The sequence below is a fragment of the Syngnathus acus genome, chromosome 12 (assembly GCF_901709675.1).
Source record: "Syngnathus acus chromosome 12, fSynAcu1.2, whole genome shotgun sequence".
NCBI lineage: Eukaryota > Metazoa > Chordata > Actinopteri > Syngnathiformes > Syngnathidae > Syngnathus > Syngnathus acus.
In genome coordinates this window covers 6,117,219-6,144,841 of record NC_051097.1, presented here as the reverse complement: position 1 = coordinate 6,144,841, position 27,623 = coordinate 6,117,219, and the positions used below count along the sequence as shown (strand labels likewise).

Genomic DNA, 27,623 nt, shown 5'->3' with positions numbered 1-27,623 from the left:
AAAAAGGCTCAGAACAATGAAAATGTATCTATTTTAATTTTCAGCAGATGAATATGTACACATTTAAGTTCACCATGTAGCTTCAGGCAGCGAGCAAAGCAAATACTGACATAGTATTCTGTCAAGGCAAGTTCCAGCATCAATAAACAAAAAAAATTAAAATAGTCACAATTTTGTTCCACATACAATATGATGTCATTGGTCCACATGTAATCATTTTATCTGGAAAATAAAAACACGAGGGTTCTCTTATAGGTCGATATAAGAAATACAATCAGCAGTTCTCATCTTTGCACGAGGGGGTGAGGGGTAGCAGCCAAAAGGAAGAGAACTTAAAAAAAAAAAAAAAAAGAGCAAACATACAATAAAAAATATAAATTTCTTTCAGGGTTGAGTGGAATTCATATTTACGGTATTTTTAAAATATTTCATGATTTGGCCTTTTCTGCTAGTGTTCAGTGACTATCCTGAAATGTTCTTCTCATCTTGAAGGCATTCTAGGACATAGTGGATCACCCTGTAGCAGAAGATATACTGGTCCTGGAAGGCACATAAAAACATACGTAAGACGTGTAAAAAGTCATGCTTTCAAAGTTACTCATTAGTCAAGAGCACCTCTGTCTGGACCATTCCCTTTCGCTGGAGTCTCATGTTTCGTACCACATCGGAAATATCAAACTGAAAAGGAAAAACAACATCATTCTTATGTTAAAAGTTTTGACACTGCAATGTATTAAATGTCATTTCAAAATGTATGCAAAAATTCGGTCCCACTCACGTCGGCGTCCTTGCTGATGAGACCGAGGACCACGTCGATACAAATAAGCGTTCCGGAGCGTCCGATGCCTGCGCTGCAGTGCGTGATGATGGGGCCCGAGCGGTGCACATGCCTCATGTAGGAGATGAAGGTGAGCAGCTGCTCGGGCTGCGACGGCGTCCCGTGGTCGGGCCAGCCCGTGTAGTTCAGGTGCGTCACCAGCTGCGTTTCATCCGTCTGGACGACAACGTTCGTCAGATAATCCTCGCTTCTTTACAGATTTTTCACGGCCTTACCGTTACATCTTTGACCTCCACGAGCCGGATGACAAAGTGGTCCAGGTATTGGTCTTTGACCAACTTGACCTGCAGGCGCTGATCCACCATCTCCGTGGTGCCCGGTGAGTCGGGCCAGTACCGTTGGCACTTCACCTTGCCGCCCTCGATCTCCTGCGTCATCATGGCTACCACGTTGGACTTCTGCTCCCACACCATCTGCCAGAAGTCGCCCATAGTGGTGGGCAAGGGTCCCTGGCAGGCGATGTATGCAAATTCTTCGTCCTTCACGGCCATCTTAATGTGGTTGGCGTTGATATAGCCGCCATTTGTGCCGAGCACCACTCGTGTGGTATCGACTGCAGGAAAACAGATATGGAAAAATTGAATGGAGAAAAACATAAAAGGCATCATAACTGCCTTAACACTTAAAACGGATCCCTCTGTGTCCCCCTCCCCTACTCAAATGTGTGAACTCACAAGGGACAATATTCTTGTAGCGGTTCTTCCTCTTGTTTTCCTTCGTCTGGCCAACCAAACAGTCGTCCAGAGGTTGAAGATTTTGAAGATTCTACAAGAAAGTGTCGCCAGCATGATGAGAGGATCCACAGATCAGTGAAATTATCGAGAGGGTCTCACCTCAAATTCCTGCTGGGGGACTTTCTGGTCCAGAAGGCCCTTCATCATGCGCACGACGCCGTTGAGCTTGAGACCCGTGTACTGGCCGTCGGGGACCACCTCAACCAGTGGCAAGGAAGTCATCTCTTCCTCTGTGATGATCGGCCCATCTGCGTCAAAGCACAACAAAACACACTATATTAGAAAATTAAGAAAAAACATTAGAATTCTCAGAAAAATCAAAAATATAAACTATTTTTTTATTTTATTTATCGCAGCACTTAAAAGATTCTAATATATAGTAATTGGTGCTTATTACATATAAATAATCAAATATTCACCATTACTGAATTTGGAATTGAGGCTTTCAATGGGCAGCTCATCGCTTCCCCACGTGATGACGTCATCATCTTCGAGCTGGCCAGCGCTCATTTGCAGATAACTGCCCATTCAAACAACAGATGGGGTGTTAAAAAAATAAACAACATCGAAAATCCACTCTACGATAGCTAACTCTTACTTTTCATTGCTGGGGGTGTCCACGCTCTCCTCCAGCCATTCAACTTTACGGGAACCCTAAGGAGTAAAAGGAAAAGCAATTAAAAGGTGAATTGTAAATGTTTAATAGTTAGGTTGAGAGCTTTGATGAGAACCTCAGGCGAGTCTTCGGGCAAAGAGGAGCCGTCGTAGTCCGTGTCTTCAGAGAGTTCGGCACTGTGCTCCTTTGTGGGATGGGGCGGGCCTTCGTCATAGTCGGTCGGCGGTAATGGCGGACAATCGGATTTGAGTAAATTATGGGGACTACCCAACTTGGTCTTCACCCCGCTGTCCTCACTTAGATCTGAGAAGAAAACATTGACTATTACAAATCATGAGTTTTGCTTTTGTGTTATCGAAGACAAACTCGAGGCACACTGGTACCTGCGTTTCCATTGATGGGCAGATAGGCCAGGTAGGTGCTGGGGTTCTGGTCAGGCGGCCTGGACACCAACAGGCGGACCAGGCCTTTAGCTTTGCGAATGGTGGTGACAGCTTTGGTGTGCGAGATGCCAGTCATTGGCTCCTCATTTACCTGCCAACACAAAATAGCCTCAGACAAAAGCTCATTTTCATAAGGAATGTTAAATAAAATAAAAAAAAACTTACTTTCAGAAGCCTGTCGCCCACTTGCAACTTGCCCGAGGCCTCCGCGACTCCGCCCGCTGTGATGGACTTGACGAAGATGCCTCGCTCACCTCCGATCACGGAGAAACCGAGACCCCCGGAGTGCGGCTTGTCCAGCTCTAGCTTGATCACCTCCTCCTGTACGTTCAAACGTGTTAACAAACCCACGTTGTACATCACGAACAAAAACAACTTTTTTTTTTTCTGAATTCAACCTACTTCTAAAGAAGACAGCACTGAGAAAAACTCATTCTCCATTGGATCTTCTGTTGTGCGGAACCCTTGAATGACAAACAGTCACAAATATTGGCCTTTTTTTTTTTTGCAACACAACGAGGGTTTTAATAGTCACAAAAACGTTCTTGTTCATTTCTTGGTGTCTATTTACAAGTGGATTGTATAATCTTAGGCAAACTTGGCACATACCATTTATGCCAGATGATACATTGGACCTGACGTTGCTACTGAGTGTAGAAACAGTTTTCCCAGGAAGTACAGGGTTGCCATCCCTTTGAGTGAGAGCGAGAGAGAAAAAATGAGTTCCAACTAAAAAACATTATATTATTCTTCAATGGATACATCACGCTACCTTGTGGCTTTAAGAGTCAGGTCATCACAGGAAAGTTCCAACAATCTGGTGTTCTCGCTGAGGGTGAGTTCCTGAGTGGGTGCACCGTTAATGTAATGAATGACATCCAGGGGTCTCAAGCTGCCTTCGTCCAATGCCGCTGATCCGGCGAGGATGTCCTTGACAAACACGAGACCGTACGCGCTGTCCCTCCCGCCGTCTAACACCAGACCTTCAAGGAGGAACCAGGAATCATCTCTTACTGACAAGCGTCTTACTTCATCGGTTGGATTTAAATCGTAGATCTTCTTACCAAGCGGCTTGTGGATGTCTCGAAAGCAGATATCGGGCAGGAGGTGGGCATCGATGTAGGGTTTAGGGCCATCTAACACCCTGCCCACCACCAAGTTCACTACCCGAGGCTCTGAACGCACAAGTTCTACCACCTCGGTGTGGCCCATGCTGCTCACGTCCGTCTGGTTGACCTGTGAATAAAAGCCACGCAAGATGAGAGTGGTGCTATCTTGATTTTTAAAACAAAAAGAGCAATGAATGATTCTGGACCTTGAGCATTCTGTCGCCAGGCCTGAGCCGTCCGTCACTTTTAGCGGGATCCTGAACAATGTCATGGATGTAACAACCGTGATCGCTGCCTTTGGTCAGCGTAAAGCCAAGGCTGCCCTTTTCAGATTTCATTAGTGACACCTTCAGCTCCACTTCCTGTCAACACAGACACATATCCAACAGATGGAAACCTTAAACCAGATTTGTAAGATTTCACTTTGGTTTTATTTCACAGTGGTTGACAACGGCCTTACCGGGAGAAGTTCGTCCATCTCTGTACCGTTTGTAGGCAAAGACTGGTGTAAAGGCATGGGCAGAGGGGGAGGAAGCGGATCCGGACTCGGGGCTGAATGGGAGGACGGGAGTTGGAGGGAGGATCTTTGATTCCTGCCCGAACACAATGTTAAAGTTGGTCTATTTTGATTATAGCATTAGATTTACACGACAACTATTCTGAAATATTCTTTTTTTTCGATTGGTCACCTCTTGCTTTGTTCTAGTCTGGTCATGGCCATTTGTGGCGAGTAGAAAGCAGGTTGGACGCCGTCTTCCAACTGACGGCTGCTTCCATAAGATCCGAGTCCCAGGCTGCTGCCGCTCGGGGTCTGGGAGACACTGCTGTCCCATGTCTGTCCACCAAGTTCCAGAGCGCTAGGACTAAACGCTTCCTCCACCTCCTCATCGCCGTCCGTGCTGTCGCTGTAGCTGTTACGTCGGCCGTGGTTCTTGACTTGCAACTTGTCCACGATGTCCTCCACACTTTCGGACTTCTTTAAATGCGGCATCTCCTGGAAGTTCTCTGTGCCGTCACTGGATTTGAGTCGCAGTCTCTCCAGGGCTTCTTCCACGCTGCTCTGACTTCTGTCATCCTGTACAGGGAATGATTTGGTCCTTGGGAGATCAGGCTTTGCCGGGGGGAGTGGCTCTTTACGGGGTGATGGGTTGGGTGTCTGAGAAGAAACACACACACAAACAAAACACATTTACCTTTCAATGCTGAATCTATCAAATTCTCTATTGACTGCATAAACTTGGACATGTGACAGCAACAATACCATATTAACAACTTTCTATTTATTTAGAGTAGTAAAAGAAATTTATTATAGTAACTCTTTGCTGGTTATTCTCACCAAAGATGAGATGTCCATCTCTGGAAGAACGCCCGGTTCCGGTCTACAGAGGCGCAACGTCACTTCCTGTCCCGTTCCTCGCAAGGCTGATATTACCTCCTGAACACAAAAAACAATTCTGACATAAATGGATCGGGTTTTTTTCCTGTTCGAGAAACCATCAAGAAGGAAAGTTTTCATACATGCTGGGAGAGTCCTTTGAGGGGTGTTTTATTGACGCGCATGATGACATCGCCGACGTTGATGCGGCCGCTCTCGGCAGCCGGCTGACCGGGGAACAGTTTCTTCACTCGCACCATACTGGAGCCCGGAGATTCGTCTGGGATGTACTCCTCCCGGCTGAAGCTGAAGCCCAGTCCTGAGGTGTTCTTCACCAGTCGCACCTCAAATACATTATCTGGTACAGCAAATTTGAAAAAGAAAAGTGTTATTCTGTGTTTAGCCTTAAGGCTCCTGTGCTATTGTTTTCAATCGTATCCTATTTAACTGTATGCAAATTTGCTGCTTTACCTGGCGTTAAAAAAATATACTCCGGCTTGTCTTTGAGGTCCTGTGGCGTTACTTTAGTCTTGCTAGCGTCTCGGAGGCTGCTGTTGCTGGAGTGCAGCGGTGTGCACTGTGGAGTGACGGGTGCGTGGATCCTTTCCGTGGGTGGGTGACCCCTCTCCAGCAACAAATGAACCGTCTGATAAGATAGAAAAATCGACATCACAATAAGTACATTCAAATGGTAGAGAGCGCTTATAGTTAGCAGCTAGCTAAATGCTAACTGGTATGGTCACTCACCTGCCCCGTGTCCTTGAGAGCGTCGACAGCCTGCTGGTGAGAGGCGCCCTCAAGTGATTTTCCGTTGACGGCCACAACACGGTCCCCTGAGAACGCCATCAAAAAATCAGAATGGCAACATCTAGCCATCTATTTTCTACAGTGCTGTAAGGATATCTGCATATACCTTTAAGTATCCTTCCATCAAGTTCTGCAGCTCCTTTGGGAATGACGGCCTTAATGTAGATGCCACCGTGCTGAATAGTCGTGTTTGCTCCCCCCTAAAGAATGAAATGAGAACTAAAATGAAAACTAAGTCCAATAGAGATGCTGGTGGTATATTTGCTGGGGGGGGATTGATGGGTGTGTGGAATTTTAGTCATATACTAAGTACTAAAATGATAGCACCATACTGTATGACGGATTTAATACAAAACAATTTGTTTGGCATGCAAGATTAATTAAATAAAATTGAAGTTATTTGTCAATCAACCATTGAAGAAACTTGGATATTCATTTTCTTGTTTAGCAATTGTTAAATCTGGTCTATGGTGCCACTCACTACAAGATGAATGACAATGTGCATAATTTCTATTCCGCTACCATTTTGTGTTGATGTGTGCCTTAGTTGTTTTAAGATACTTTAATATACTCACTATGGACACAAACACACAGCGTTGAACGTAATTAAGTGTGTTACATAAATGAGTCCTGACCAATAAAGTATGAGCAAACATGTACATAACATATGCTAAATAAAGGTCCTATATTTCCAGTAATGTTAGAATAAAAAAAAAGGTGTTAGTTCAAAATAAATAAATGTAGCATGCAGGGTGAGTGACAGTCCAGAATCCCAAAAAGCACTTCCAGATTGGACCAGATCGATTTACAGTGAAGCAAGGCAAACCCGGCAAAATACGCCATCGATGATCAGCGATGAGGGATGGAGGGGGGAGGGGAAAACAAGGGGCTTAAGAAAGAGATTGTGAAAACCTTGCCGAACAGTACCGTGACACTTATGCCCAGGCTGCTGTCTTTTTTCGACAGCTCAATGTCAAATAGGTCTCCGGGCCGGAGGCTACTGACACCTGAGGCATTACCGTTTAAATGTTCTGGGTGGTAGTCCTGCGAACACAAGAAGAAGAAGAAGGCATGACGGTGAATGAGCGCAAGCTGGGACATGCAGGTGGGGGAGGAGAAGGAGGATTCCATGCAGTTTGTAACAAAAGAGCCTCGCATTGCCATGTCAAATGCAATGAGAGGCACTGGTTATAAACAGATAATTAGTGAAGCTACACAGAGAAAGAAATGAGTAGGTGGAATCATTGCATTCAATGTTGCTTTGGCATCATAAGAACCGGGAGGCCGAACCAGACAAACATTTCAAACAACTTTTGAATCGATCAATTCTTATGCCCATCCCCAGAATCAACAAAAGTGAAAGTACCTTATTGACCATTAGTTTCTCTTGACTTTTGGAGGGACTCTCCTCATCCACGTCAGAATCCCCTCCATCGGAATACTCGGAAAGCTTAGGAACTTCTAAGAGTTTGGTCTTCCGAGTTTTGGGAGGCAACGCCGGTGGCGGGGGATCCGAGGATGAATTTGGGGTTGCAAGTGTGGTAGTTGCCCTTTCAAGGCACTGATGGACTTGGCTGGAAGTGAGGGTTGGATTGTTGATTATGTCTTGGGAGGTTGGGGAACTGAGTCGGGCTGGGAAGGGACGGGAGGTCATGTGATCAGCTGACGGAACGTCCAGTTCTCGCTGAGCAGACTTGAGTTCCTCCAATGCAGACTTGGTCTTGCTTGGAGAAGAGCCAGATGAAGACTCTGAATAAATAATAAGAACACTTGCATTATAGGACATAGAGGAAAACTCTATTAGTTATTTATTTTTGAATTTTTTTTTTTTTTTAGAACTGGTTTTAGATTTATGATTTGGAAGTATATTTTGATAGATTATGGTACATTCTGACTGGCTAACAAATTTTGTTAGGGACCTCACTCCTGACTAAATCCTAAATGGAATGGAACCCTATTTAATAAGTTTTCTGAATATTTATTAACAATGATCTTAGGCCACATCACGATTGGAATGCTACCTTTATAGAGTCTCTCTTTGGGCTGCGAAACCACTAGGGTAACATCATCTGGAGCATTTTGGAGCACTTCAATGGTGTCGGCGTGAGAGAGCCCTTCCAGGTACAGATCGTTGACAGCCATTAGGCGATCTCCTGTGATCACATGGATGCAGCAAGCGTGACGAAGTTTTAAGCACAAATGGTCAAATTTAAGGGGGAAGAAAAAGTGAAGTGGGTCTACCGGGTTTGAGATGACCATTAACATCAGCGGGACCCCCTGGTGTGACTGAGCTGATGATAGTATTCATTTCGGTGAGACCCGAGTTCTCCCCACCAACCACCTGGAACCCTGCACATATATACACTGATGTCAAGAACGCAAATCACACGACACCACATAAATGACAATGCATGTAAGGGGGAAACATTTTATTTACCAAGCCCATATTTCACATCTTTCTTCAGGCTTACTGATGTGATTTGTTTCTCTGGAGATGGCAAAGCGTTGACTTTTTTCTTCAGGGAATCTATTAAAGAAAAATAATATTTGATGTGGTTTGAGTTGATGAGAATACAAATAGAGCACACAAAAAAAAAAAAAAAAAAACATACCATTAGCAGAGGTAGGGGTGGATGGCAGTCCAGTGGAGTTGTGCATACTGACCCCTGAAAAAGGCACAAAATGAGCCTTTGAGAGCTTTTTTTTTTTTTTTTGCATTGTCTGCAAGGTTACTTACCCATCACATAAGCTTGTCCCGCATCTTCAATAGAAGAGGAGTCTGATTCTCTTTTGGACTCTAATTGACTCCAGGCTGGACTGTTTTAGAGAAATAAATAAAAGTAAGAAGTAAGTAAAATAAAAGTGGAATATTAAGTATTTCGTTTCTACCACTGGGGGTCACTAGACTCAATAGAGAACCCTGGCTTGTGGGAGTTAGCAATCAATCATTGTAAACAAATCCGACAGTATATAAGACTCAAGTACAGAGTGTGAGTATTTGTGTTACAAATCACTTAAACTCACGTGTTGGTCTGGTGCAAGAGTGAGTCTGTGTCTGAACTGGCGCGCTGGCCGGGGAGAATCCGATCCAGGCCGCCGCTATATCGTTCCGCTGTGCTCTGTTCCAAGGCCTCCAGTGTCTGGCCGAGGTTGTGAAGTGAGCGGCTCATGGGCCGGGGATTGGGGTGTACCTTTGCAGGATGGAACCCTGGAAAGTTAAGCTGGTCCTGGATCAGGAAGGCGCCAGGCGGCGCCTTGTTGAGAGCCACCTCTGAGTAGGAGATTCTCTTCAGGTGCTCTGGGTTTGAGTGTGTGGACAGAGCAGGAGCCAGGCTGCCAGAGCTCAAAGCTCTGCTGACCACACCCTGACGAGCCGAGGAATGCTTTAAGCCGGTCAGGGGTGTGCTCACTAAAAATAAAGATTTAAAAAAATATTGAATAAAGATGGTTAGTTTATTTAAAAAGCAGATATAAATCGGTGTTCTTTCTACCAAGGTCCTGGAGCTCCTGGTTGCTTTGGAGAGCCCTCATCTGCTGGAGAAACTTGTGATGGTCAGAGCAGAGCTGAAGCAGATATTGACATGTGTTGCTGCTGTCTGTCTGGAACACGTGCTTGATTCCATCTGATGTGTTTTGAAGACAAATCTTCTTTTTCTGGTGAATAAGCAAAGAGTTGTGTTAGGCCAAGCTACAGTTTTGACCAAAAAAGGTTGGCTAGCTTAGGGTTCAAACCCAAAGTGTTATAACCAGATTAGGGTTACACTCATCAACAAAATGTCCTCACAGTGAACGAAATCTTCTTTGTCTCCCTCCAAGGGAACCTTAGCACTGAGGTTCGATTTCCATTCAGGACCTCGAAAATGAGAACCCCTTTGGTGTAGACGCCCAGCATGATGCCAGTCTGGGACCTCTTCTCGGGGAGCACACGATGGAAATGGACACCGTATTCGGGCAACCTCTGGCTCACCTGAGGAAAAATAAAAAAATAATATATAATATATCAATTCCCAGAAATGGCACTCATAAAACGTATAAAAGTATTATTTACTGTGGGTCTCTGAATTTTAAGAGTACTTTTATATATAGCTAATAAAATGATATATTATTTCATATGGGGAAAAAAAACTAGGTCAACTAGCTTTATGGCATTGATGTTCCACTGAACGGAGAAATTTTGCTCTTAACTGACCTTGAGGAACTCAAACTCGGCCTCTGACTCAAGTGCTCCATAGTAGTTCCTATGAAGTTTTGGCAGCTCCTCCTTGATGGTCGTCTGGTCTATCTTGTCCAAGACCGACACAGGCAAGTAGTGCTCAGCTCGGAAGTACGTCTTCCCGAGAAGCTGCTGCAAAGTTGATCAAGTTAAAAAGTGAGCAAAACTTCAAAACTTTCTGCTCCTAATCTATTCTAAAAATATGAAATGCATGATATCGAGTACCTCAGGTTGGCAGTCACCAAACTCCGCCTGCAAGGCGATGGAGGCCAACAAGATGGCATTTTCCATGTCGCAGCGCATTCTCTCCTCCAGGATGTCCTTCCTCAGCTGGAGATAGTACTGATGTTTGGTCATAGCATGTCTGTTATTCAAGGAAAGAAAACAAATACTATGATTATACAGTTCCACAAAAACAATAGATTCATATGAACTCACTGAATTAGGTTGACATCATCAAGGAAAAACTTGATGCGGAGGTAAAGGTTAAAAGGCACATCAGATTTCTTCTTCCAAGCCTCAGGTGCCACTTTCGATAGCTTGACGTCAGGATCAACGAAGAAAAACTCATTTTCTGTGTAAAGTGAGGGCGATTTTAGCAAAGGTAGGACACTGGATACTTTTTTTCTCGGCAGTACACTACCTGTGAGATAAGCTAAGCCAAAGAGATGGCGTTCGACCAGGCCAACGTGAGCGATCACCATATCCAGCGTGTCTTTACACGAGGCCTTGAGGTCACAGGTCAGCTCCAGCTTCTGGCCGCTCAGTAACACCACACTCAGCTTCCTTTGCACTTCCTCACCTTTACGCTTCTATGATGAAAATCAATGAATTGCTTACTGGATAATCAAAAGCGTTTGCTCCATCAGCATGAAAAAACATTCTCACCATTATGGAAGAGGGAACGGTGAGGGCGACGCTGGGCTCACTGGCCATCTTCACAAACTCTGGTCCGTGAAACAGCTGTTGAGGCGAAAAATTAAAAAAAAAAATCGAACAATATTTCATATCTGCGGCAGGGGCCAAGCATTGCTATGAAAAGCGAAAAATGTGCGGTCCGCTATTCCGTGTGGGCGGCGTCATAAAACTCTCTCAGCTTTATGTGAAGTCATGGTCACAGTTTACAGCCAACAATTTTTTGTCCTTAAATGATAGTTAATTGAGTTTGTGGTGAGTGAAAGGAAGACTTCACCCAAAACATTACACACAGCTGCAATTATCACCAGAGGCTACTGTGAATTATGTTGTTGTCAGCACTTTGCATTAAGCCAAAATAAGAAGAGCAAGGACCTTGGCTTTACGGAGCGGCATGGGAGACGTGTACGGTGGGTCCTGGAGGTCCAGCATGGAAGCGTGCGAAGGAGCTAGTGTGTCGTCCAAGGTGTAGATGTTGGCCCGGGACAACCTGTTGGCCAGATGTGCCTGCAGACGCTGCACCTCCGCCTCCTGCTTCTGGAGGAGCAGCTCAGCTCCAGCTAAACCTTCATCAGCTGCTCCTTCATATTGCCTACAAGGAGGAGAAAATGTAAGATGTTTACAATCACATATAACGTTCAGCAAATTTCAAAAATTGAGTTATAGAAAAGCTAATAATTTGCTTTTTATGGTTACTGGGAATAAAATGCTTAGCTATGAAACGTATTGAAGCAGAGAATTTTAAAAAATGAAAATAGTACATATGTGAGGAGTGAAACATCAAAATAAAAAAGGTTCTTTCCTATTTGGAAGCAGGTGTTGTGCGAATTGAAAACATTGTTTTCCTGCAAGCAGGAGGCAGCTCTGCTCTATAATGCCAGAAGATTAGCGAGATAGAGGCTGCTCAGTGTGGACGCTGCATCCGATGACCTCACTGGCCAAGCATGAGGGCTGACCCCGCTGTGAAAAACTCGCTGAGTACGTACGTGTGTGTGTGTGTGTGTGTGTGTGTGTGTGTGTGTGTGTGTGTACTCTTATCTGCCACTTATCAGTCGCCAAAGGGGGGGGTTGTCAAACGTGGAAAAATCCTTACACGAGACAGAGGACATTTGTTATCGTAATGCAGCACTACCAAAATTACTCCAGGACAGGTTCAGACCGCCAAAGCAGAGTTATAAAGTATTTTGTCATAGGTGACACAGCATGACTTTTTTTTTTTTTTGATAATCCAGGAAGCTCCTAAACTACATTGCTCAATCGATGATACGTTTGTTGGCATTTCAAAAATGTTTACACAAGTGGAAAAGTTCCCCTTCGGGTTGCCTTTTATTCTGACAGCGCTGTGTTGGCAACCATTTTGCGTACTGTTTTGTTTTGTACCTACCTGCTAACTTCATCTATTTCCATGCAATTTATTCCCAAAAAAGGAAAACAAACTCATGTAGGTGAAATTAGCGAATGTTTGACATTTTGGGGCAAAATTTTCCTCTCTAACACTTCTGGGGCATTCCTAGTTAAAGCTTTGAATGTATCGTGTCAAGTCGTGTTTACCTGTGCCTGTTGTGACTGGTTATGGACAGGGAGTCGTGTTCCGAGGAGAGCGCCAGATGTGATCCGAATCGTCTCGCGTCGGCCGTTTTCTTCCCTGCAAATGACACGGGGGAATAGGTACGTGAAAAGGCTCCAAGTGGTCCACAATGCGTCGGGCAGCTTAATTGTGTACCTTGTCTGTAGTCTGGATCGGAGGAGGCAACCGAGGGGCTTTCACTGGAGGAACTGTAATCACTGTGGTGCCGGTGGTGGGTGAGATTTGGTTCTGAGAGAAGAAGAATGACAGAAATTAACCAGCATCAAAGAAGAGAGCGCTTTTTCCCTTGATAAACAAACGCATGTTGTTTCTAGAAAGGTGGTTGGTTTAATAAAACAATCTACCCTGCTCTCACGGTAGTTGAGGTATCTCATCATTATGTTGGTAAACATCAACAATGGAGGAAGCGCTTAAGCATGCATGCCTGTCATGCGACGTCTTGCTCCACCGGCTGAGCGTGTAGTGCACATACGGTACATAGCTAAGTGAAACAAACGCATCTCGGATGACTTTGTCAAAACTTGAAAGTCCTGCTCTTCAGTATCACTTAGCTAGCTTAAATGTGTGGCATTCCCCAAGTCATTGCTCAAGTTTTTTTTTTTTTTTTAATTGACATCACGTCTTCTCTTGTGAGATCCTTGAATCGAACTAGCAAGGACGCCAAACTCAAAGACAGACAATCCCTTCTTTTCTGTTTAATCACCGACTGCTGCTTGGACAAGCACAATTACTACGAACATTGCTAACTGCTACGTCTGTTAGCAGCACCACCACTACTTCGAACACCACTGCCATGACAACTCTAATTTAAACACTAGAACCACAATTACTTTCCTTAAAACTACTACAAAGAACCCAAACAAGATAATTGCGAATAAAAGTTCAAATACTGTAATTAAGTCTTGCAGAACATCAGCCATTCCAAACTGTAAAATAGAATTAGTCTCAGCCTAGTGTCACGTCCATTAAACAAAGATTTATTACAGCTCGTCGCTTTCAAGAGCTGTGAGATTAAAAACAAAAAAACAAAACTGTACATTGTACCAAAATCAGTACAGTATAGTATGCGTAAATAAACGCGGCCTTTTTGAGCTGCATACCAAGCTAATGCTAATAGGCCTACTTTTCATTCTGGGAACATTCTGCCCGTTAAATCAGAAATTTGATGCGGCGAGGTCAAATTGGCTCCCCCCTTCGTGTAAAGTTAAATATAGCAAATTGGTTTCTTCGTAAAACACTTGGACAGCTTATGAGCCCTTGCGGCATCTGTTCAAGACATACAAGTGCAAAAAACACTTTCCATGGGGGTCAGCATGCCACACTGCCAGACAATTAGTCAAATTTGACTTGTTGGACAAAAGTACCTTTAATCAAGGCTCCCCGTTCCGTAGTGTTGTCCTAAATGGAGCAGCCACTACTCTGAGCCACATGACCTGCTGCCTAGTGCCGGAAAAGTCCAATAACCTTTGGAATTCCCTCATCCGCTACACATGACTCCAATTATCGAGTCCAGATTTGTTGGAACAGATTGAAGCACCTTGTGTTGAGGTGGTGTAAGATGAAAGCGACCAGGTATAAACATGCCCATGCGCACACACAATGTTTAGTCCAGAGTGAGCCCCACACACACACACACACACATGTTCAGACAGACTTCATGCACTGTGCATGGGGGTGAAACCTGAGAGCACTGACCACTGCTGCGCCATCACTTTCCTGCAGGAAACAAGAGAGAGGAGTGAGAGGAGGAGAACGAAGAAGAAGCCAAAGAACACATCCCCCCCTGCAAAAAGCCCCATTCACACCACGCTCAAGATGGAATAAGACATATTTGAGCTGGCCCGATCCACACGTTTATCATATCAGTCACAGCCTTACGTTGAAATGCTATTGCCAAGGTTCTAACAAATTGTTGAAATATGTTTCAGGAGTGGCGGCGTGCAAAGAATTTTGCGATGAAGGACAGCGATAGAGCCTGCCTTCCACCTTGACAGGTTGAAATATTCCACGGCCATTCTCTCACATTTTAAAAAAAAATAATAATAATTTGGGCAACTTTTGACAATAGTACCAAGTTACAACTCTATGAAACAAACTCCGCAAAGGAGGGAGAGGAGAGTGGAGAAAGGGAGGGACAGAAGGAGAAGCCACAGATGTGGAAGAAAAGGACGGCTCTGCGCTGCGGCTCCAGTGCGCCGAAAATAGCTGCCTGAGCACAGGGAGGAGGAGGAGAAGGACGAGCGGCAACGAAGGCTGTTCATGTTATTATGAAAAGAGAGAAGAATACAATCTCTAAATGGGCAGCAGACGTCTTTGTCCACATGTGACTCAGCCCAGCTGGTTAGCGGAAACTTCACAAAGAACTTCTTGGTAAATGCTGAGAGAGAAAAAAAATAATTCAACACTCCCGCTTCGACAATTGAGCTGTTTGTGCTTGAGAGGTTGGGGCCCAAATTGTGCAATTCACAAGAATATGCAGCGTTGACGACAAAAAAAAAAAAAAAAACATAAAGGGGAGGGGGGGGGGGGGGGGAGGCGTAGACACGCTACATGTACATGTATGACACAGAGTGGTAGCCTAGAATTAAGCAAGCCTGTAATTAGAAGGAGCAACTTGGACAGCTCCGTGCGAGTGACTCACACAAAGGCAACTTAAATTTACAAAAAATAAAAAATGAGCGTGCGGCAGTTAAAGATGGACGTCCCCTTCTGGTGTAATTTTCACCTCCCCATTGGTGCTGCCACGCAGTCTCTTCTTTTATGGCCTGGTGAAAGCGAAATATGGGCCAGTCTGCATGGTTGTTTTAATGAGGACTCTTCATCAGTTCTATGACAAGAATATTGACCAAATTGCACTCTTAAGGAACCAGGCATAGTTTTGCTCTTGCGCAATACCAGTAAGTAACATCCTGTATGCCGGATGGCGTAATCCTTTCAAGTAAAACGCAACATGACGTGATGAGACTTGAGTCACATTATTAACCTGCAAGATTTCTCTCGATGAAACAGCATTTTTTTTTGTTTTCCGGTTGAGCAACGTTTCGTGGTGTGACTATGATAGGTGCGTCGGTGGATTACGATGACAAAAACTGTGCATTGTTAGGGCCTGTTGTATGCGTCATGATCCAATATTAAACAACATCAGGAAAGACCTGATTTTAAAGCTCAGAGTGTAAACGTATGACATGTTTGGCACTGCGTACTAAATATAGACCAATGAAAATGGCAGCTTCAAAACAAAACGCCCGACTTCCTGTGTGCTTTCGGAAATGAGTTCCTGGGAATTAGTTGCGAGTCTAGTTATGATAGACTTGCCTACCAAATTTCATGCTGCTAAATTGAACCAGCTTCAGGGTAGTTCAAGTCTGGGACTCAACAAGCATTGCTTGATTGATTATGTTTGACTTGAGGGGGTTCGACTTTATTTATGAGCAATTAGTGTTATCGTAGTGAAAGACTGAAGATCAACTTGATGGACTCACCATCAACGGCTTGTCGCAGTATTTGCAGCTTCCTCTGTCGCTCCTTGATGAGGTCATAGGTACCGGGCAGGCCTGAGCTGACTGACGGGGTAGAGAGGTGATGGGCATTCCGTTTTTTTAAAGCGCCAAGATCAAAACAGCGAGAGTCCCTTTCTCTGGATGGGTTGAACGGCGATTTGGTCCTGCCGACTGTTTGCGTGCTTAACGCGTTGCTGCCTCGCCGTGCGTCCTCCAGAGCTCCGAAACGAAGGGCCTCGGGGTCGATGCAGGCCAAGTCCACGGAGGACGCCCAGGACTTCCTGGTTTGAACTGCCCTCAGGTCTGTAGGGTGAAAGGGTAAAGACCTGCGGTCCAGCTCCACAGGTCGGCCTTTTTGCTGGGGGTGAAGGGGGTGCAGGTAGGGGTAGGCGTGCTGGTGCTGGAGTGAGACGAGCGCGGAGCACAGTTCGCCGGGACAATCCGAGTCAGGGTGATAGTCACAGTGGGGGTACTGGAGGGCAGCCCCTTCAGCCCCCCTCATGTTGTCGTGCACCGACAGGGATCCCATGGAGCGACTGAGACCCCGGTTCAGAGAGCTCTGCTCCTGAGACCTGGCCCGGTAGCGCTCCAACACCCTGGGGGCTGCACTCCTTCCTAGAAGGACATCAAAAGAAAAGATTCACTTAGAAATCAAACAAGTTCTCAAAATACTCAGTTTCACAGATATTAAAACCGAGAAATAGGGTTAGGGTGGAACCTCCACAGTCGAATGCGCTGAAAAGCTGGCTTTACTTTCGCTAAAAACAAGTGAGAGATTTTAGCTCAGTGAGCATTCAAAAGATTAACTCTTCAAACAAGCTTTTTCTTTCCCGTTTGTCATGTTTTTATTTTGGGTGTACCACGGATGGAAAAATGTGAGTGAGACCTCATTCAAGACTCCACACTTTGTAGTGTTGCTGTTTTGGTTCGCCACTGACGTTTCTAGATAAGATAAAAAATTGCTCATCAATATTACAATTAGCTTTTCAAATGTAGTCGTTTATTCTCAAAATTGCGAAATAAAAAATGATTTCAAGCCATGCTTTTACACAATGGATTACACTGCAGAGACGGTTTAAATGCTTTGATAAGAGCTGCTGTTTTGGTTAGTAACAGAGTCTGCATGGGCCTAAGGGATAAGGTCTAATTGGGGTAATTACGTTTTACAGTAATTACATAACTCTCTGTTCCAGTTCCTGAAGCATCTTGAAAAGCTAAGCAGTAACAAGTATGTTGTTGAGCAGGATTTCTCGAACTTGCCGTTAGAAAGTGTGGTCTTCCCAAGAACATAGAAGAGTAGAAAAGCCCCAAAACAGAATCGAATTCATTCTTAAAGTCAATCGAAAACAGCCATTCATACATAGAAGTGGAAGTTGCTGCCTGAGAAGCAAAACACTCAAAATCTAAATGAGATTCTTTCCCCTGTGGCTGCCCACTGTTCATTCACAGAAACAAAACATGGACACAAACAGCAGAGCAACAGCAGCGGCTTCGGGGCTCTTCAAAATATGCATCTCTAATCAATGCCATGCCACGCTTACATAATCGGGACGGCGGCCATGTTTGCACGCTCCCTCTCCCTTTTCTGTGGGTCTGGAAACATGTTCTCAGAAAACCACCGGGAGGATTTGGTCATACTTTCCGAAATCGAAGCCTGATCCTGAACGGCCCTCGAAAACTTGGATGTGAGGATGCAACTGGCAAAAGCGCAATTCAACCGTGATTTGTCCATAGAGTAGGTTTGGGTTATAAATGGATTGTCGAGCCTCTTTTTTTTTTTTTTTTTTTTCTATGTTGACGTTACCTGAAGGCAAGCCTTTCCCCCTCAGCCTCTCCCGAATTTCCTTACTCCGCTCAGGCAGAGACTCTCTGTCAGTTAGAAGACCGTCCAGCTGAGGCAAAGAGGACAAAAACACAAATGTATTATTCATTTTTTTAATCTTTACTTCAGACCACAAAATTCAATCATGACATCATTGAAGGAGGCGATGGAATAAGTGTTAGCTACATGCTAATATTAGCTACAAACTCCTCCAACTAATTTCTTTTGAGGTTTTTTGTAAACATGTGGGCAAGGTAATTTCATGACAGTATGATTCATGTTGATAAATGCAGATCAGGCTTTGCGCTGCGGAGTTTGTTGGCTGGTTTTCAGCTATGTAAAACACACGTTATCCCAGCGAGAAATTGTCTCATCAATAAAAGTAATACGGAAGTAAACCTGACAAGGTAGCTACATGCTAAAAATAGCTGTAAAATAGTGAAACTAAATTCTTACACAGGATTCCACAATAGCTTTCGCTTTCTGTTAACGCTAAGTTATTGTAAACACGGAAGTTGAAATTTTTGTGAGCAAGCCTCCAAAGAGAGAAAGCTAACATCTCCTGCTACGTCTTCAATTGTGGATCTGATTCCAATTACCGTATTTTCCGCCCTAAAAGGCGCACCGGGTTATAAGGCGCACCTTCAATGAACGGCCCATTTTAAAACTTTGTCCATATATAAGGCGCACCGGATTATAAGGCGCATAAAATAGAAGCTATACTGCATCAAACTGAGGTTGACTAGGGTTGCGGTATGCATCCACTAGCCAATAACCAACGAGCCCTCTGTAAACAATCGCGTTTCTCAAACGATCTCCTATAAAATGATCGGAACTGACTAAAGTTCGATCTAACGCATTGGTACTACTTACCTATGTTTCCCTTCCATATCGATCCGTAGATTTACTCGAAACATTAACAGAGCAGCCTATTTTGACATGAAATAGCCTGGTACGTATAGCAGCTATCGCAATAGCATTAGCCATCCGCAAAGTCTCACGAGCCTCAGCTCGCAATCTCCCATGAGCCTCAGCAAAGTGTAAACAATCGCGTTTCTCAAACAATCTCCTATAAAATGATCGGAACTGACTAAAGTTCGATCTAACGCATTGGTACTACTTACCTATGTTTCCCTTCCATATCGATCCGTAGATTTACTCGAAACATTAACAGAGCAGCCTATTTTGACATGAAATAGCCTCGCGGGTACAACAGCTATTCGGTGACGCCCCCTGACTACAGTTGCCGTAATGCTGGGAAGCGATGCGACCTTGTAATTTACTAGTCGTACTAAAACGTACTGAAACATTTTGGCAGAGCACGGTGTACAACCAGTATGGATCAACAAATTCATCAGTTGATCCATATATAAGGCGCACTGGCCTATAAGGCGCACTGTCGGCTTTTGAGAAAATTTTAGGTTTTTAGGTGCGCCTTTTAGGGCGGAAAATACGGTAAATCAGAGATTATTGAAATAAATTTTTTTTTCAAGCGTTCTGAAATTCTCTAAATGATATATTCTTAATATCATGATGGACCGCATGGTCGCAGCTGCTTTGACAAAGAACATACCTGGGAAAGGCTCCCGAGTACCAAGCGGACCAGCTTCCGAACATACGAAAACGGAGGGTCACAGGTGGAGTTTCGAATATGTTTGCTGCAGATGTCCAGCACCGTGCGCAGTGACATTCGGCTCACTGTGACATCGTCGCACATGTTGAGGAGGAGGCTGTTCAGGTGTTCCCCCAACTTCATGGGCTGGATGGAGACAAAAAGTCAAAAGTTACGACACAAGCTGAGGAGGAAGCGGTAGTGTGTCGTCAAGCGGCCGCAATTCACCTGGCTTTGGGGTATCTCATAGTCGGCTCCCCAATATAGGGTCATCCCCAAAGAGTACATGTGCATCTGCGCAAGAGAAGAGTTGTATTTGTAACAAGAACAACAAAACACCACAAAAAACATGAGGTCACACAAGAGGTGTCAAATTCTTGCTATTTTGGAAATGCACGAGTCTCAAAACGGAAATGGAGGACATTTTTCCCCTCACTTTCTTTCTCCTGTTACTCGGCGCTGGGAAGAAAATTTACTTCCCCTCAATGTTAGTCTTGGTAGGAGAAAGAATAACTTTGTGACGGCCAAGAAATGCAACATAACTTTTCAAGGCCGGGGCACACTTTTTGAAAATGTTGACATCTAATAAAAACAGCAACACGAAAGGTGCGTTGAGAGAAAAACCTGGAGCTCACTGCAAGTGATAATGAGTGTGGATTAGAGTTTCAAGCCCTGAAAAAAAAAAAAAAAGAAAAACCTTCAGGGTCGAGCAGAGACGGACCAGTGGTGGAAAACTGACTCAGCGAAAAAGTGTGTTGAGGTCTGCGGGACCGTGCCGGAGAGGGGAATGCAGTTATACAAGCTTTCAGCTCGTCTACTGGAGGCAAACACTCTAACAGAGGGGGGTGTGGTTTAAAAAACAAAACATTGCATTCAACTGTTACAAATGCACAAAATTGGCCAAGTCTTATCGGCCAAGGAAACAGATTTGTAAATTGTGTGCTCAAAATAAACTAGCCCCGCAACTCAGGACCTCGCAGGGCAGTAAGATGGTAGTGTTTACCCAAAACAATCAACGAAGGAAGAAGAATCAACAGAATCATTACAAATATATCATCAAATATTGATAATATTTTTGAAAAATTAAATCATTACAAATATATTATCAAATATTGCTAATAACCTTTTTGAAAAATTAAATAAAGATGTTAAAATAATTTGGCCAGGCATAGCCCCGCCCCCTCGCCCCAACCCATCAAGGCTAAGTCTCTTCTAAGAAGTCTGAGGTCAATGAACTTCCTCGTTCAGCCTTTTAGGATTGAAACTATATCCACTTGTGTTATGCGTCATTAAACGTGAAGGTGCTTTGAGGGAATTTCACCAAAGAAGCTTCATAAAAAAATAATAATAAAAAACTTTAGTGGTTAAGTAGTAAAACTTTTGAAATATAACCATCTGTGGTGGCACATGCCAAACACTCACTCACAGTGTTTGCTCGGGCTTCTGACATGACGGCTGGAATCCTAAACCCCAAAGAATTTCAAAGCAAATGTTTTCGTACCTTTTCTATGTCAGAGACAGAAGTCAGGGTGCTTCCCTCCAGGACTTCGGGGGCGGTGAAGGCTCTCAGGTCCTGTTGAGTGACGTACTCGTCTGTGAAGGAGATGTTGCCTGAAGGCATGAGCAGGAGAGACCACGGGGAGATGATGAAGCCCATCGCGGAAGGGTCTGAGGAGGGAGGGGAGAGGCGGGGCAGACAATTGGGAGATAAGATCAGGAAGCATCCAATTAGGTCAATTCCAAGCTGTTGTAACAATAACGTAAATCACTACAACAGAGATTGTCGCATTCAATCTCAAACATTTGTAGCCTGGATGAGACTGCTGAGTAAATTCAAGATGGTGGAAGTAAACAAACAAGAAAATAGCTGTTGCAGCACAGAGGCGCAGAGGAACGGCCTTTGGGAGAAATATACTTTTTCCGACCGAGCCGCAGCCAGCGCCGCCACGGTCAGAGCGCGCTTTAAAAATATACAAAGGAATGTTTGAGCAGCGCTGTAAAATTCTTTTCTTCCAAGTGATACAAAAACCCAGGAGAGGCGCAGTATGAACTTAAAACATTTTCTTTCCAAAAGCTGGAATTTGCTATGTAAATAGATGTTTCCTGTTCAGAACTAGAGCGATCGTTCTTTCGGGTGGAAGAAGAAAAAGAAAAAAAGAAAGACTGCAGCTTGTCCTAAAACAATGCACTCTGTCATTGTGATAAGAGGCCAATCTGACAAGCAGTTTTATCTCGTACTAAATGTTTCAATGTTGTCATGTCGTTTGACAGAAGGTCCTGTCCAAGCGCTGAACACAAAGTTGTGCAACGAAACGGCAAAAACATAACACACCCCAAAAATGAAAGCACACAGGAGCATCACAAATGGTCACATAAAGTTCAACTACCAGCACAAAACAGATTAAGGTCGACTAGGACAAGAAAATCCTTTTTGTATAAACATTGTAACAGTGCTGTGGTTTACATACAAGGAAATAGAAATAGCGGCCATTGTTCAACAAGGTGAGTCATGCACAAACGGAAACCGACCTCGGAATTAACTAACACATTAATACCAATAATACTCAAATAAAAAAATTAATACAATCTAATTAGGGAGCTGAATGTGCTATGTTATTTATGTCACTATATAAGTAGCTTGTTTTTTCATAACTGATTGTTGAAGACCTATTCTTGGATCCAAGTGCACATACAGCGCACGTCCGCTTGAGTGAGCATCAGTTTCTGTTGACTCCAAGTGGCAGTAAAACGGGACAATCAGCGCATTGTGCGAAAACAGTAGGTAGACAATCTAATGATGTCAATATATGCGACGCATCTGCTCTCACAAAGCAAAATGCCCCGAGTAGCAAAATTGCATTTCATCAAAGTACCGGCTTTTCTAGCTAGTATAAATCATGCACTGGTATTTTATCTTATTCACTGCCAGCCCAGTACAAAAGGATGCTTGACGTCTATTTTCGTCAATGGTAGTGAATGAATTAAATTGGCGTTTCAAATGCGTTGTACTATTTTAGCTATATTACTGTAACAGAGAATAGCACATTCCCTGTTCTTCAAGTTCGCTCAAGGTACTGTTTTCCTCTCACATTCCAAAAACATGTTTTTTAGGTTAACTGAAAACACTAAAATGTGGATGACAGTGATTTTTTTTTTTTTTGAGTCTACATCAATCCAGGGTGTAGCCCGCCCTCACCCAAAGTCAGCTGTTAAGTAGTTTAGGAAATGGATGGACAGATAACAGATTTTTTTATAGAACCTTAAGGTTTTACAGATTAAGACTGTTTAAAAACTAAATAAAAAAAAATTGCGTGTAAAATGATTAAAGGGATTATTTCATACATCAATTCCCTGATTCCTTAATCTTTTGTAACACTTCTGATCTGATTTTTTAATTTCCTTTAGTTATGAATTTTCATTTACACTTAAATAATGAATGAACATATTTATTAACATTAATTCCAATAGTAATTTTAAATTGCATCCCTGAAGGGCAATCCGGTCCTTCAAACAACCACAACGTTATCGCGGAAGTCAAAAATGTGAGCACGGTCCTCTTGACGTAAAAACACTACCTCAGCGTAAAACAGGCCTTGCTGATAAAACGAGCAAAAACTACACGGTACTCAGCGGAAAGCAGCCAGCTGAGTACTGTGCTGTATTATACTGAAAATCCGGAGGGGAAAGAAAGTCAGGCTGGTTAAGGGCAGACGCTGATCAAACTGAATCTTTGCAGACTCATCAAAACCAGGCCAAGTGTGCCAACATAATCAGGTGCGGCAGAGTTTCATACCGGGCAGCACCACCTTGAGATTTCTTTTTCTTTTTTTTTTTAAACATCAACAGAGAGAGGAGAGCCCTGTGGTGCCCGCTGACTCATATCCTGCACAGTCTGCGGACTAAAAAATTGTTTTGGTCCAATCCTGTCGGGCAGCATCCATTTTAGTTTACTAGCTGTCCTATTAAATTTATGTCTTAGTATAATGGAAGCAATTTGATAAATGTTTGTGCTTGAATGGGTAAATTGTAATTAAATTACAAATCTGTTTAACGTGAGAATACTTGGAGGTCAACCAAGACCGGATTGCAAGTTTTCACAGTAGTGTAATTACAATATTTATGGCGAAAATAAGTGTGACTAACAGGCTCCATAGGGAGGGTTGCACTTTTAGCTTATTCTTGGCAATCTGTAATTATCCCGACGAGCATGCGACGTTTTTTTTTTCGACGAGCGCAAACGAAGCAGGTAGAGAACAGCGAAAAATGGAAAATACGACTCAAGCCAGATAAGAGAATGAAGCCAAAAATTGTGCGGTCGACAGTTTTATGGACCGCAGGGAACTCAACAAATAGAGAGGTTAGAACTGCGGCTCAATGGAAGTTAGAGTATGAAGATTGAGATATGCAATAAAAAAAAAAAGGTCTCTCCTCCTTGAATTTACAACGTTCATACCTTTGTGAAAAAGCTCCTGGAGGCTTTCAGCGCTCTGGCTCAGCACCGCCCAGACCTCCTCCTCCTGGAGCGGACCTCCTCGGACCTCCAAGGCTTCTGCCAGGGACACGTGCATCTTCCCTATCGCAGTAAAAAAACAGCATGGTTATTTTATTTTTTCCCCCCCTTCAGCTTTGTGGTATAGTACGGAAGGAAGAAATGAAGCAATTGCTATTGTGCCAGTGGCAGTCTTATTAAAAGTGCTGGAAATAGAATGACCGCAAGCAGATGTTAGATCATTAAGATATAAAAAAAAAAAAAATGGACGCCTCTAAAGTCACAGATTAAACCACAATCGCACATAATGTCACGCCAGACACGGATAATATTGCTTTAACAAATCACCATGGAATCCACACAATCTCCCAAGACATCAGCAAGCCTCTGAAGGCCTTCGAAAATCTCAGCAAACCTTGGGAGACCTCAACAAATCTCACCAGACTCCAGGAAATCTTGAATCAGAAAATTGCGAGACTTCAGAAAAAAAAAAATAAAGTCCAGAAGTGAACCACTTAATCAATAAGTCATAGATTATAAAATGAATCAAACTACTTTGATAATAACGACAAAAGTAATACTGTCCAACAACAAATTTTAATCAGAACTGTCTTTATGTGTCCTTAAACATAATTCTGACGGTGATTTCAAAAATCTCTGGTGACTTACAAGCAATAAACAAATCAAGCAGTCAATGTAATCAAGCAGTTAGGATCATTGGCTTACAACAATACCTTCAAGTGTGCGTGCCCAAACAAGCTTTGACTCCGACTGGCAGGTATCAAACAAATGTCCTCAGGGCTTTTTATCAAATTCTACAACTTTATGAACATCATGCTTTACGGTAAGTTCTTGACGTATAGTCATACACTGTTGCGCAAACTAATTGTCACCCTCAAAATATTGCGCGTTGCCCGGTATGCGAAACATTTTTACGAGCCTTACCAGCTTACCTACCGTAAGACTAGTCCAGCTCTAACTTTTACGAGGGTAAAGAAAACGTAGCATTAACCCAGTGGTAATGAAGGCCCGATGCTATTTAGGGCGCCTGTTTCCAAAGCCCCCCTTCAATCATGAGCAGGGCCGCGGTCCAATGAGAGTCGAGCCGGCCTGCACTGCGGCCCGGCTGCGGATAAAAACATTCCACCGTGTTGAAACAACAAGAGCTGCCAAACAATCAAGTCTTCACAACAGCGCTTGCCATTCTCACGGCTAATGAGTGAGACGGTGAGGAACCCGCTCGCCTCTCGCTGGCTTTCTCTTCTGGCTTGCGCAAGAGAATGGATAACCTGCATTCCTGCATAAACATGGCAGGCCTATTGCGGCCATACTCATTAACTCTTTTTTTTCTCCCAAGCAGGATTCAGAGAAAGGGAGGCTGTTTCATAGTTATCCCAACCTCTAATCAGTCTGCTGACCCACTTTGGGGATTTCGCCTATGCTTTTTTTGGTGCCAACTTTTGCTCTCTATTGCTATGTTCTTGTACATACTTGGCATTTAATTGCATTTTCTAGATGGGGGCAAACAAGAAAACACATTAGACAATTACGTCTTTCATCCCTCGGAAAAGTTGCGACTAAATTAAGAGCGTCTATTCATGTTGCAGCCAACTAGTCCAATATGTCTCAATTGACTAATTGGAAATTAAGGCAGCCAAGCAGTTTTCGAAATAGAGTCCAAAAATGGCATTATTATTATCAGATTGTTTATGAACTAGTCTCGAGTCCACTGCTTTCAGATGCTTGACCACGGTCACAAGGATTTCAAAGAAACTAATCCTGGAAACGTGATAGGGCCTTTTACCCCATAAAGCTTTTCCTTTCCTCCCACCTTCCAGCCTGTGACAAGGATCACAAAACCAAATATTTCACTTTAAGTAACTAAAAGAAAATTTTTCTGTTGTTCATTTGTAACGTTACCAGAAAGCAACACCAAATTCCGCAAAGAACGATTCTTAACGCATCAGACTGGAACGGAAATGTGTTCATATCCTTCAAATGTCAGAAGTGTGGTCTTGGCTGGCAAAGACATTTGCTGAGGTGAAACTCTTCCTGAAAGCGATTCGAGCCAGGAAAACAAGAACAAACTTAGAGTGAGCCGCTTTTCCGAGAGTGACTTTGGAACAAAATGTAGCGGAACTTCGGATGCGGAACACACGATGACGACGCAGGCTTCCAAAAGATGATGCAAGGACTGTTTTCATAAACATGTGAGGGGATTTCAAGAATGGTGGATAAAGCAGTCCTTTCTACACTTCACTTTCTGTCGCTAAGAGTAATCACAGCTGTGTCTTGCGAGGTCAGGGCTCTTGTGGAGAAAACAGTAGCGGGAATTTAAGGGGGGCAAGAAGCAAGAAGTGGTGACTCAGAAATAAAATAGGAAAGCCCACAAGCTGGTTCACATTCATGACAGCCTACCTGCTTATACACATTTCTTTAGATCGGATTGGCACAGCGTGGTTCCAGTGACACAAATACACTCTTTGCTTTCAAGTAGTACAAATGATATATGTGAAATGGCAATAGGAAAAATAAAGACAAATGAAGAGAATGACAAATGAAAACATGAATGAGGGGAAAAAATGTGCAATATGATATCTTTGGATCTGAATCTTTTTAAATGAGGATAAAAATCTGATACCAGGTTTCTGCAGATGCAAATGCAGATAAAGATCAGATCACATTGGTTTCTTTCAAATTTATTTATCCAAAAATCCCCCCCAAATATCCAACCTTCACGTTTGAGCACTCAAGTCAGGAACGTCCATCAATTGCATCCCTTACTCTGGACAACTATTCCAAACACTCGTGAACTTTGACCTGGGCAATTGCACCAATTGAATGCTAATGATGGAGGAAGAGAATATTTGGAAACCTCGTTCTTCCCCAAAAAGCCGCAGATTGTAATTGTCGGAATTTTTCCATTTAATTTTCCATCCTTACTTTCCCCCTCAATAAGCAAAGCAGCCATAAAGTAAATTATTTTCATGTTTTTGTGTTCCACTCCTTGCAAACACCACCTTACTGATTATTTGACCAAAAAGACCTTGCTGTCACGTTTCGATTTAAATTAAATTGTTAATATTTAAGTCTAAAATGTACTAGATGCGCTCGTACCTCCTTTAGCAAGAAAGCAGCTAGCAAAGCGCTTAAAGGGAAAAAAAGTTTGATGGTCGCGTTTCGGGGGGGAAAAAAATTACTTGAAAATGAAACTTACCGGTGAACAGAAGCGCTACAAAAGAGACACGCCGGGGGTTAAATTTGATTCTCCGGGGGAGCTAGAAGACGTGCGCAGACGAACGGGACGAGACGCCGTCCCATCCACAAAGCAACATCTTGGGGAGGGGAAAGAGCAGGCAGGCAAGCGGGCGACAGGTTGCTCTCCTCGGTTAGACAGATAGGGATATCCCGTAAAAAGTTGCGCTCCCGGTTCCTCAAAGGCACCTTCTCGGTAACAAACTTTCAACGAGACGCGTGTTATGGAGTTGAACCACCGCGCGTCACTCGCTCACTGCCGTCCAAGTTACCATAACTGCTGGGGGAAGCGATCGGACTAACTAAC

The 27,623-nt window shown here is 43.5% G+C and overlaps 1 protein-coding gene across 8 annotated transcripts; it reads right to left on the bottom strand.

The window, feature by feature from the left end:
- Positions 1-19: 19 nt before the first annotated feature.
- Positions 20-27,623, bottom strand: ptpn13 (protein tyrosine phosphatase non-receptor type 13). Of its 8 annotated transcripts, none has more exons than XM_037266483.1 (48): positions 27,279-27,623; positions 24,026-24,145; positions 21,074-21,240; positions 19,801-19,866; positions 19,534-19,719; positions 17,943-18,030; positions 16,121-16,753; positions 12,774-12,866; positions 12,602-12,695; positions 11,426-11,642; positions 11,024-11,098; positions 10,779-10,947; positions 10,574-10,709; positions 10,361-10,499; positions 10,112-10,267; positions 9,707-9,889; positions 9,411-9,576; positions 8,947-9,331; positions 8,660-8,739; positions 8,535-8,588; positions 8,360-8,449; positions 8,164-8,271; positions 7,944-8,075; positions 7,289-7,671; positions 6,835-6,966; positions 6,029-6,122; positions 5,863-5,948; positions 5,587-5,761; positions 5,259-5,473; positions 5,077-5,175; positions 4,430-4,896; positions 4,201-4,333; positions 3,947-4,102; positions 3,696-3,867; positions 3,404-3,614; positions 3,241-3,323; positions 3,034-3,095; positions 2,797-2,952; positions 2,572-2,722; positions 2,304-2,491; positions 2,171-2,226; positions 1,992-2,092; positions 1,672-1,820; positions 1,513-1,603; positions 1,054-1,391; positions 779-994; positions 616-678; positions 20-540 (listed from the first exon to the last, which is right to left on the bottom strand). In XM_037266483.1, the coding sequence occupies exons 2-48, from the start codon at positions 24,138-24,140 to the stop codon at positions 463-465; spliced, it is 7,587 nt and encodes a 2,528-aa protein (XP_037122378.1). In that variant the 5' UTR covers positions 24,141-24,145; positions 27,279-27,623; the 3' UTR covers positions 20-462. The 8 variants fall into 8 exon arrangements, with proteins under 8 accessions (XP_037122378.1, XP_037122383.1, XP_037122381.1 ...); XM_037266488.1 differs by having other exon boundaries at positions 6,850-6,966; XM_037266486.1 differs by having other exon boundaries at positions 9,414-9,576.

Bases quoted from the DNA above. Each gene is read 5' to 3' on its own strand.
- ptpn13 (XM_037266483.1), bottom strand. From the start codon at position 24,140: ATGCACGTGTCCCTGGCAGAAGCCTTGGAGGTCCGAGGAGGTCCGCTC. The intron at 2,953-3,033 runs GTAGGTTGAATT...TTGAACGTACAG, and splicing joins CAGTGCTGTCTTCTTTAGAA to GAGGAGGTGATCAAGCTAGA. The intron at 1,821-1,991 runs GTGAATATTTGA...GCTTTGACGCAG, and splicing joins CAATTCCAAATTCAGTAATG to ATGGGCCGATCATCACAGAG.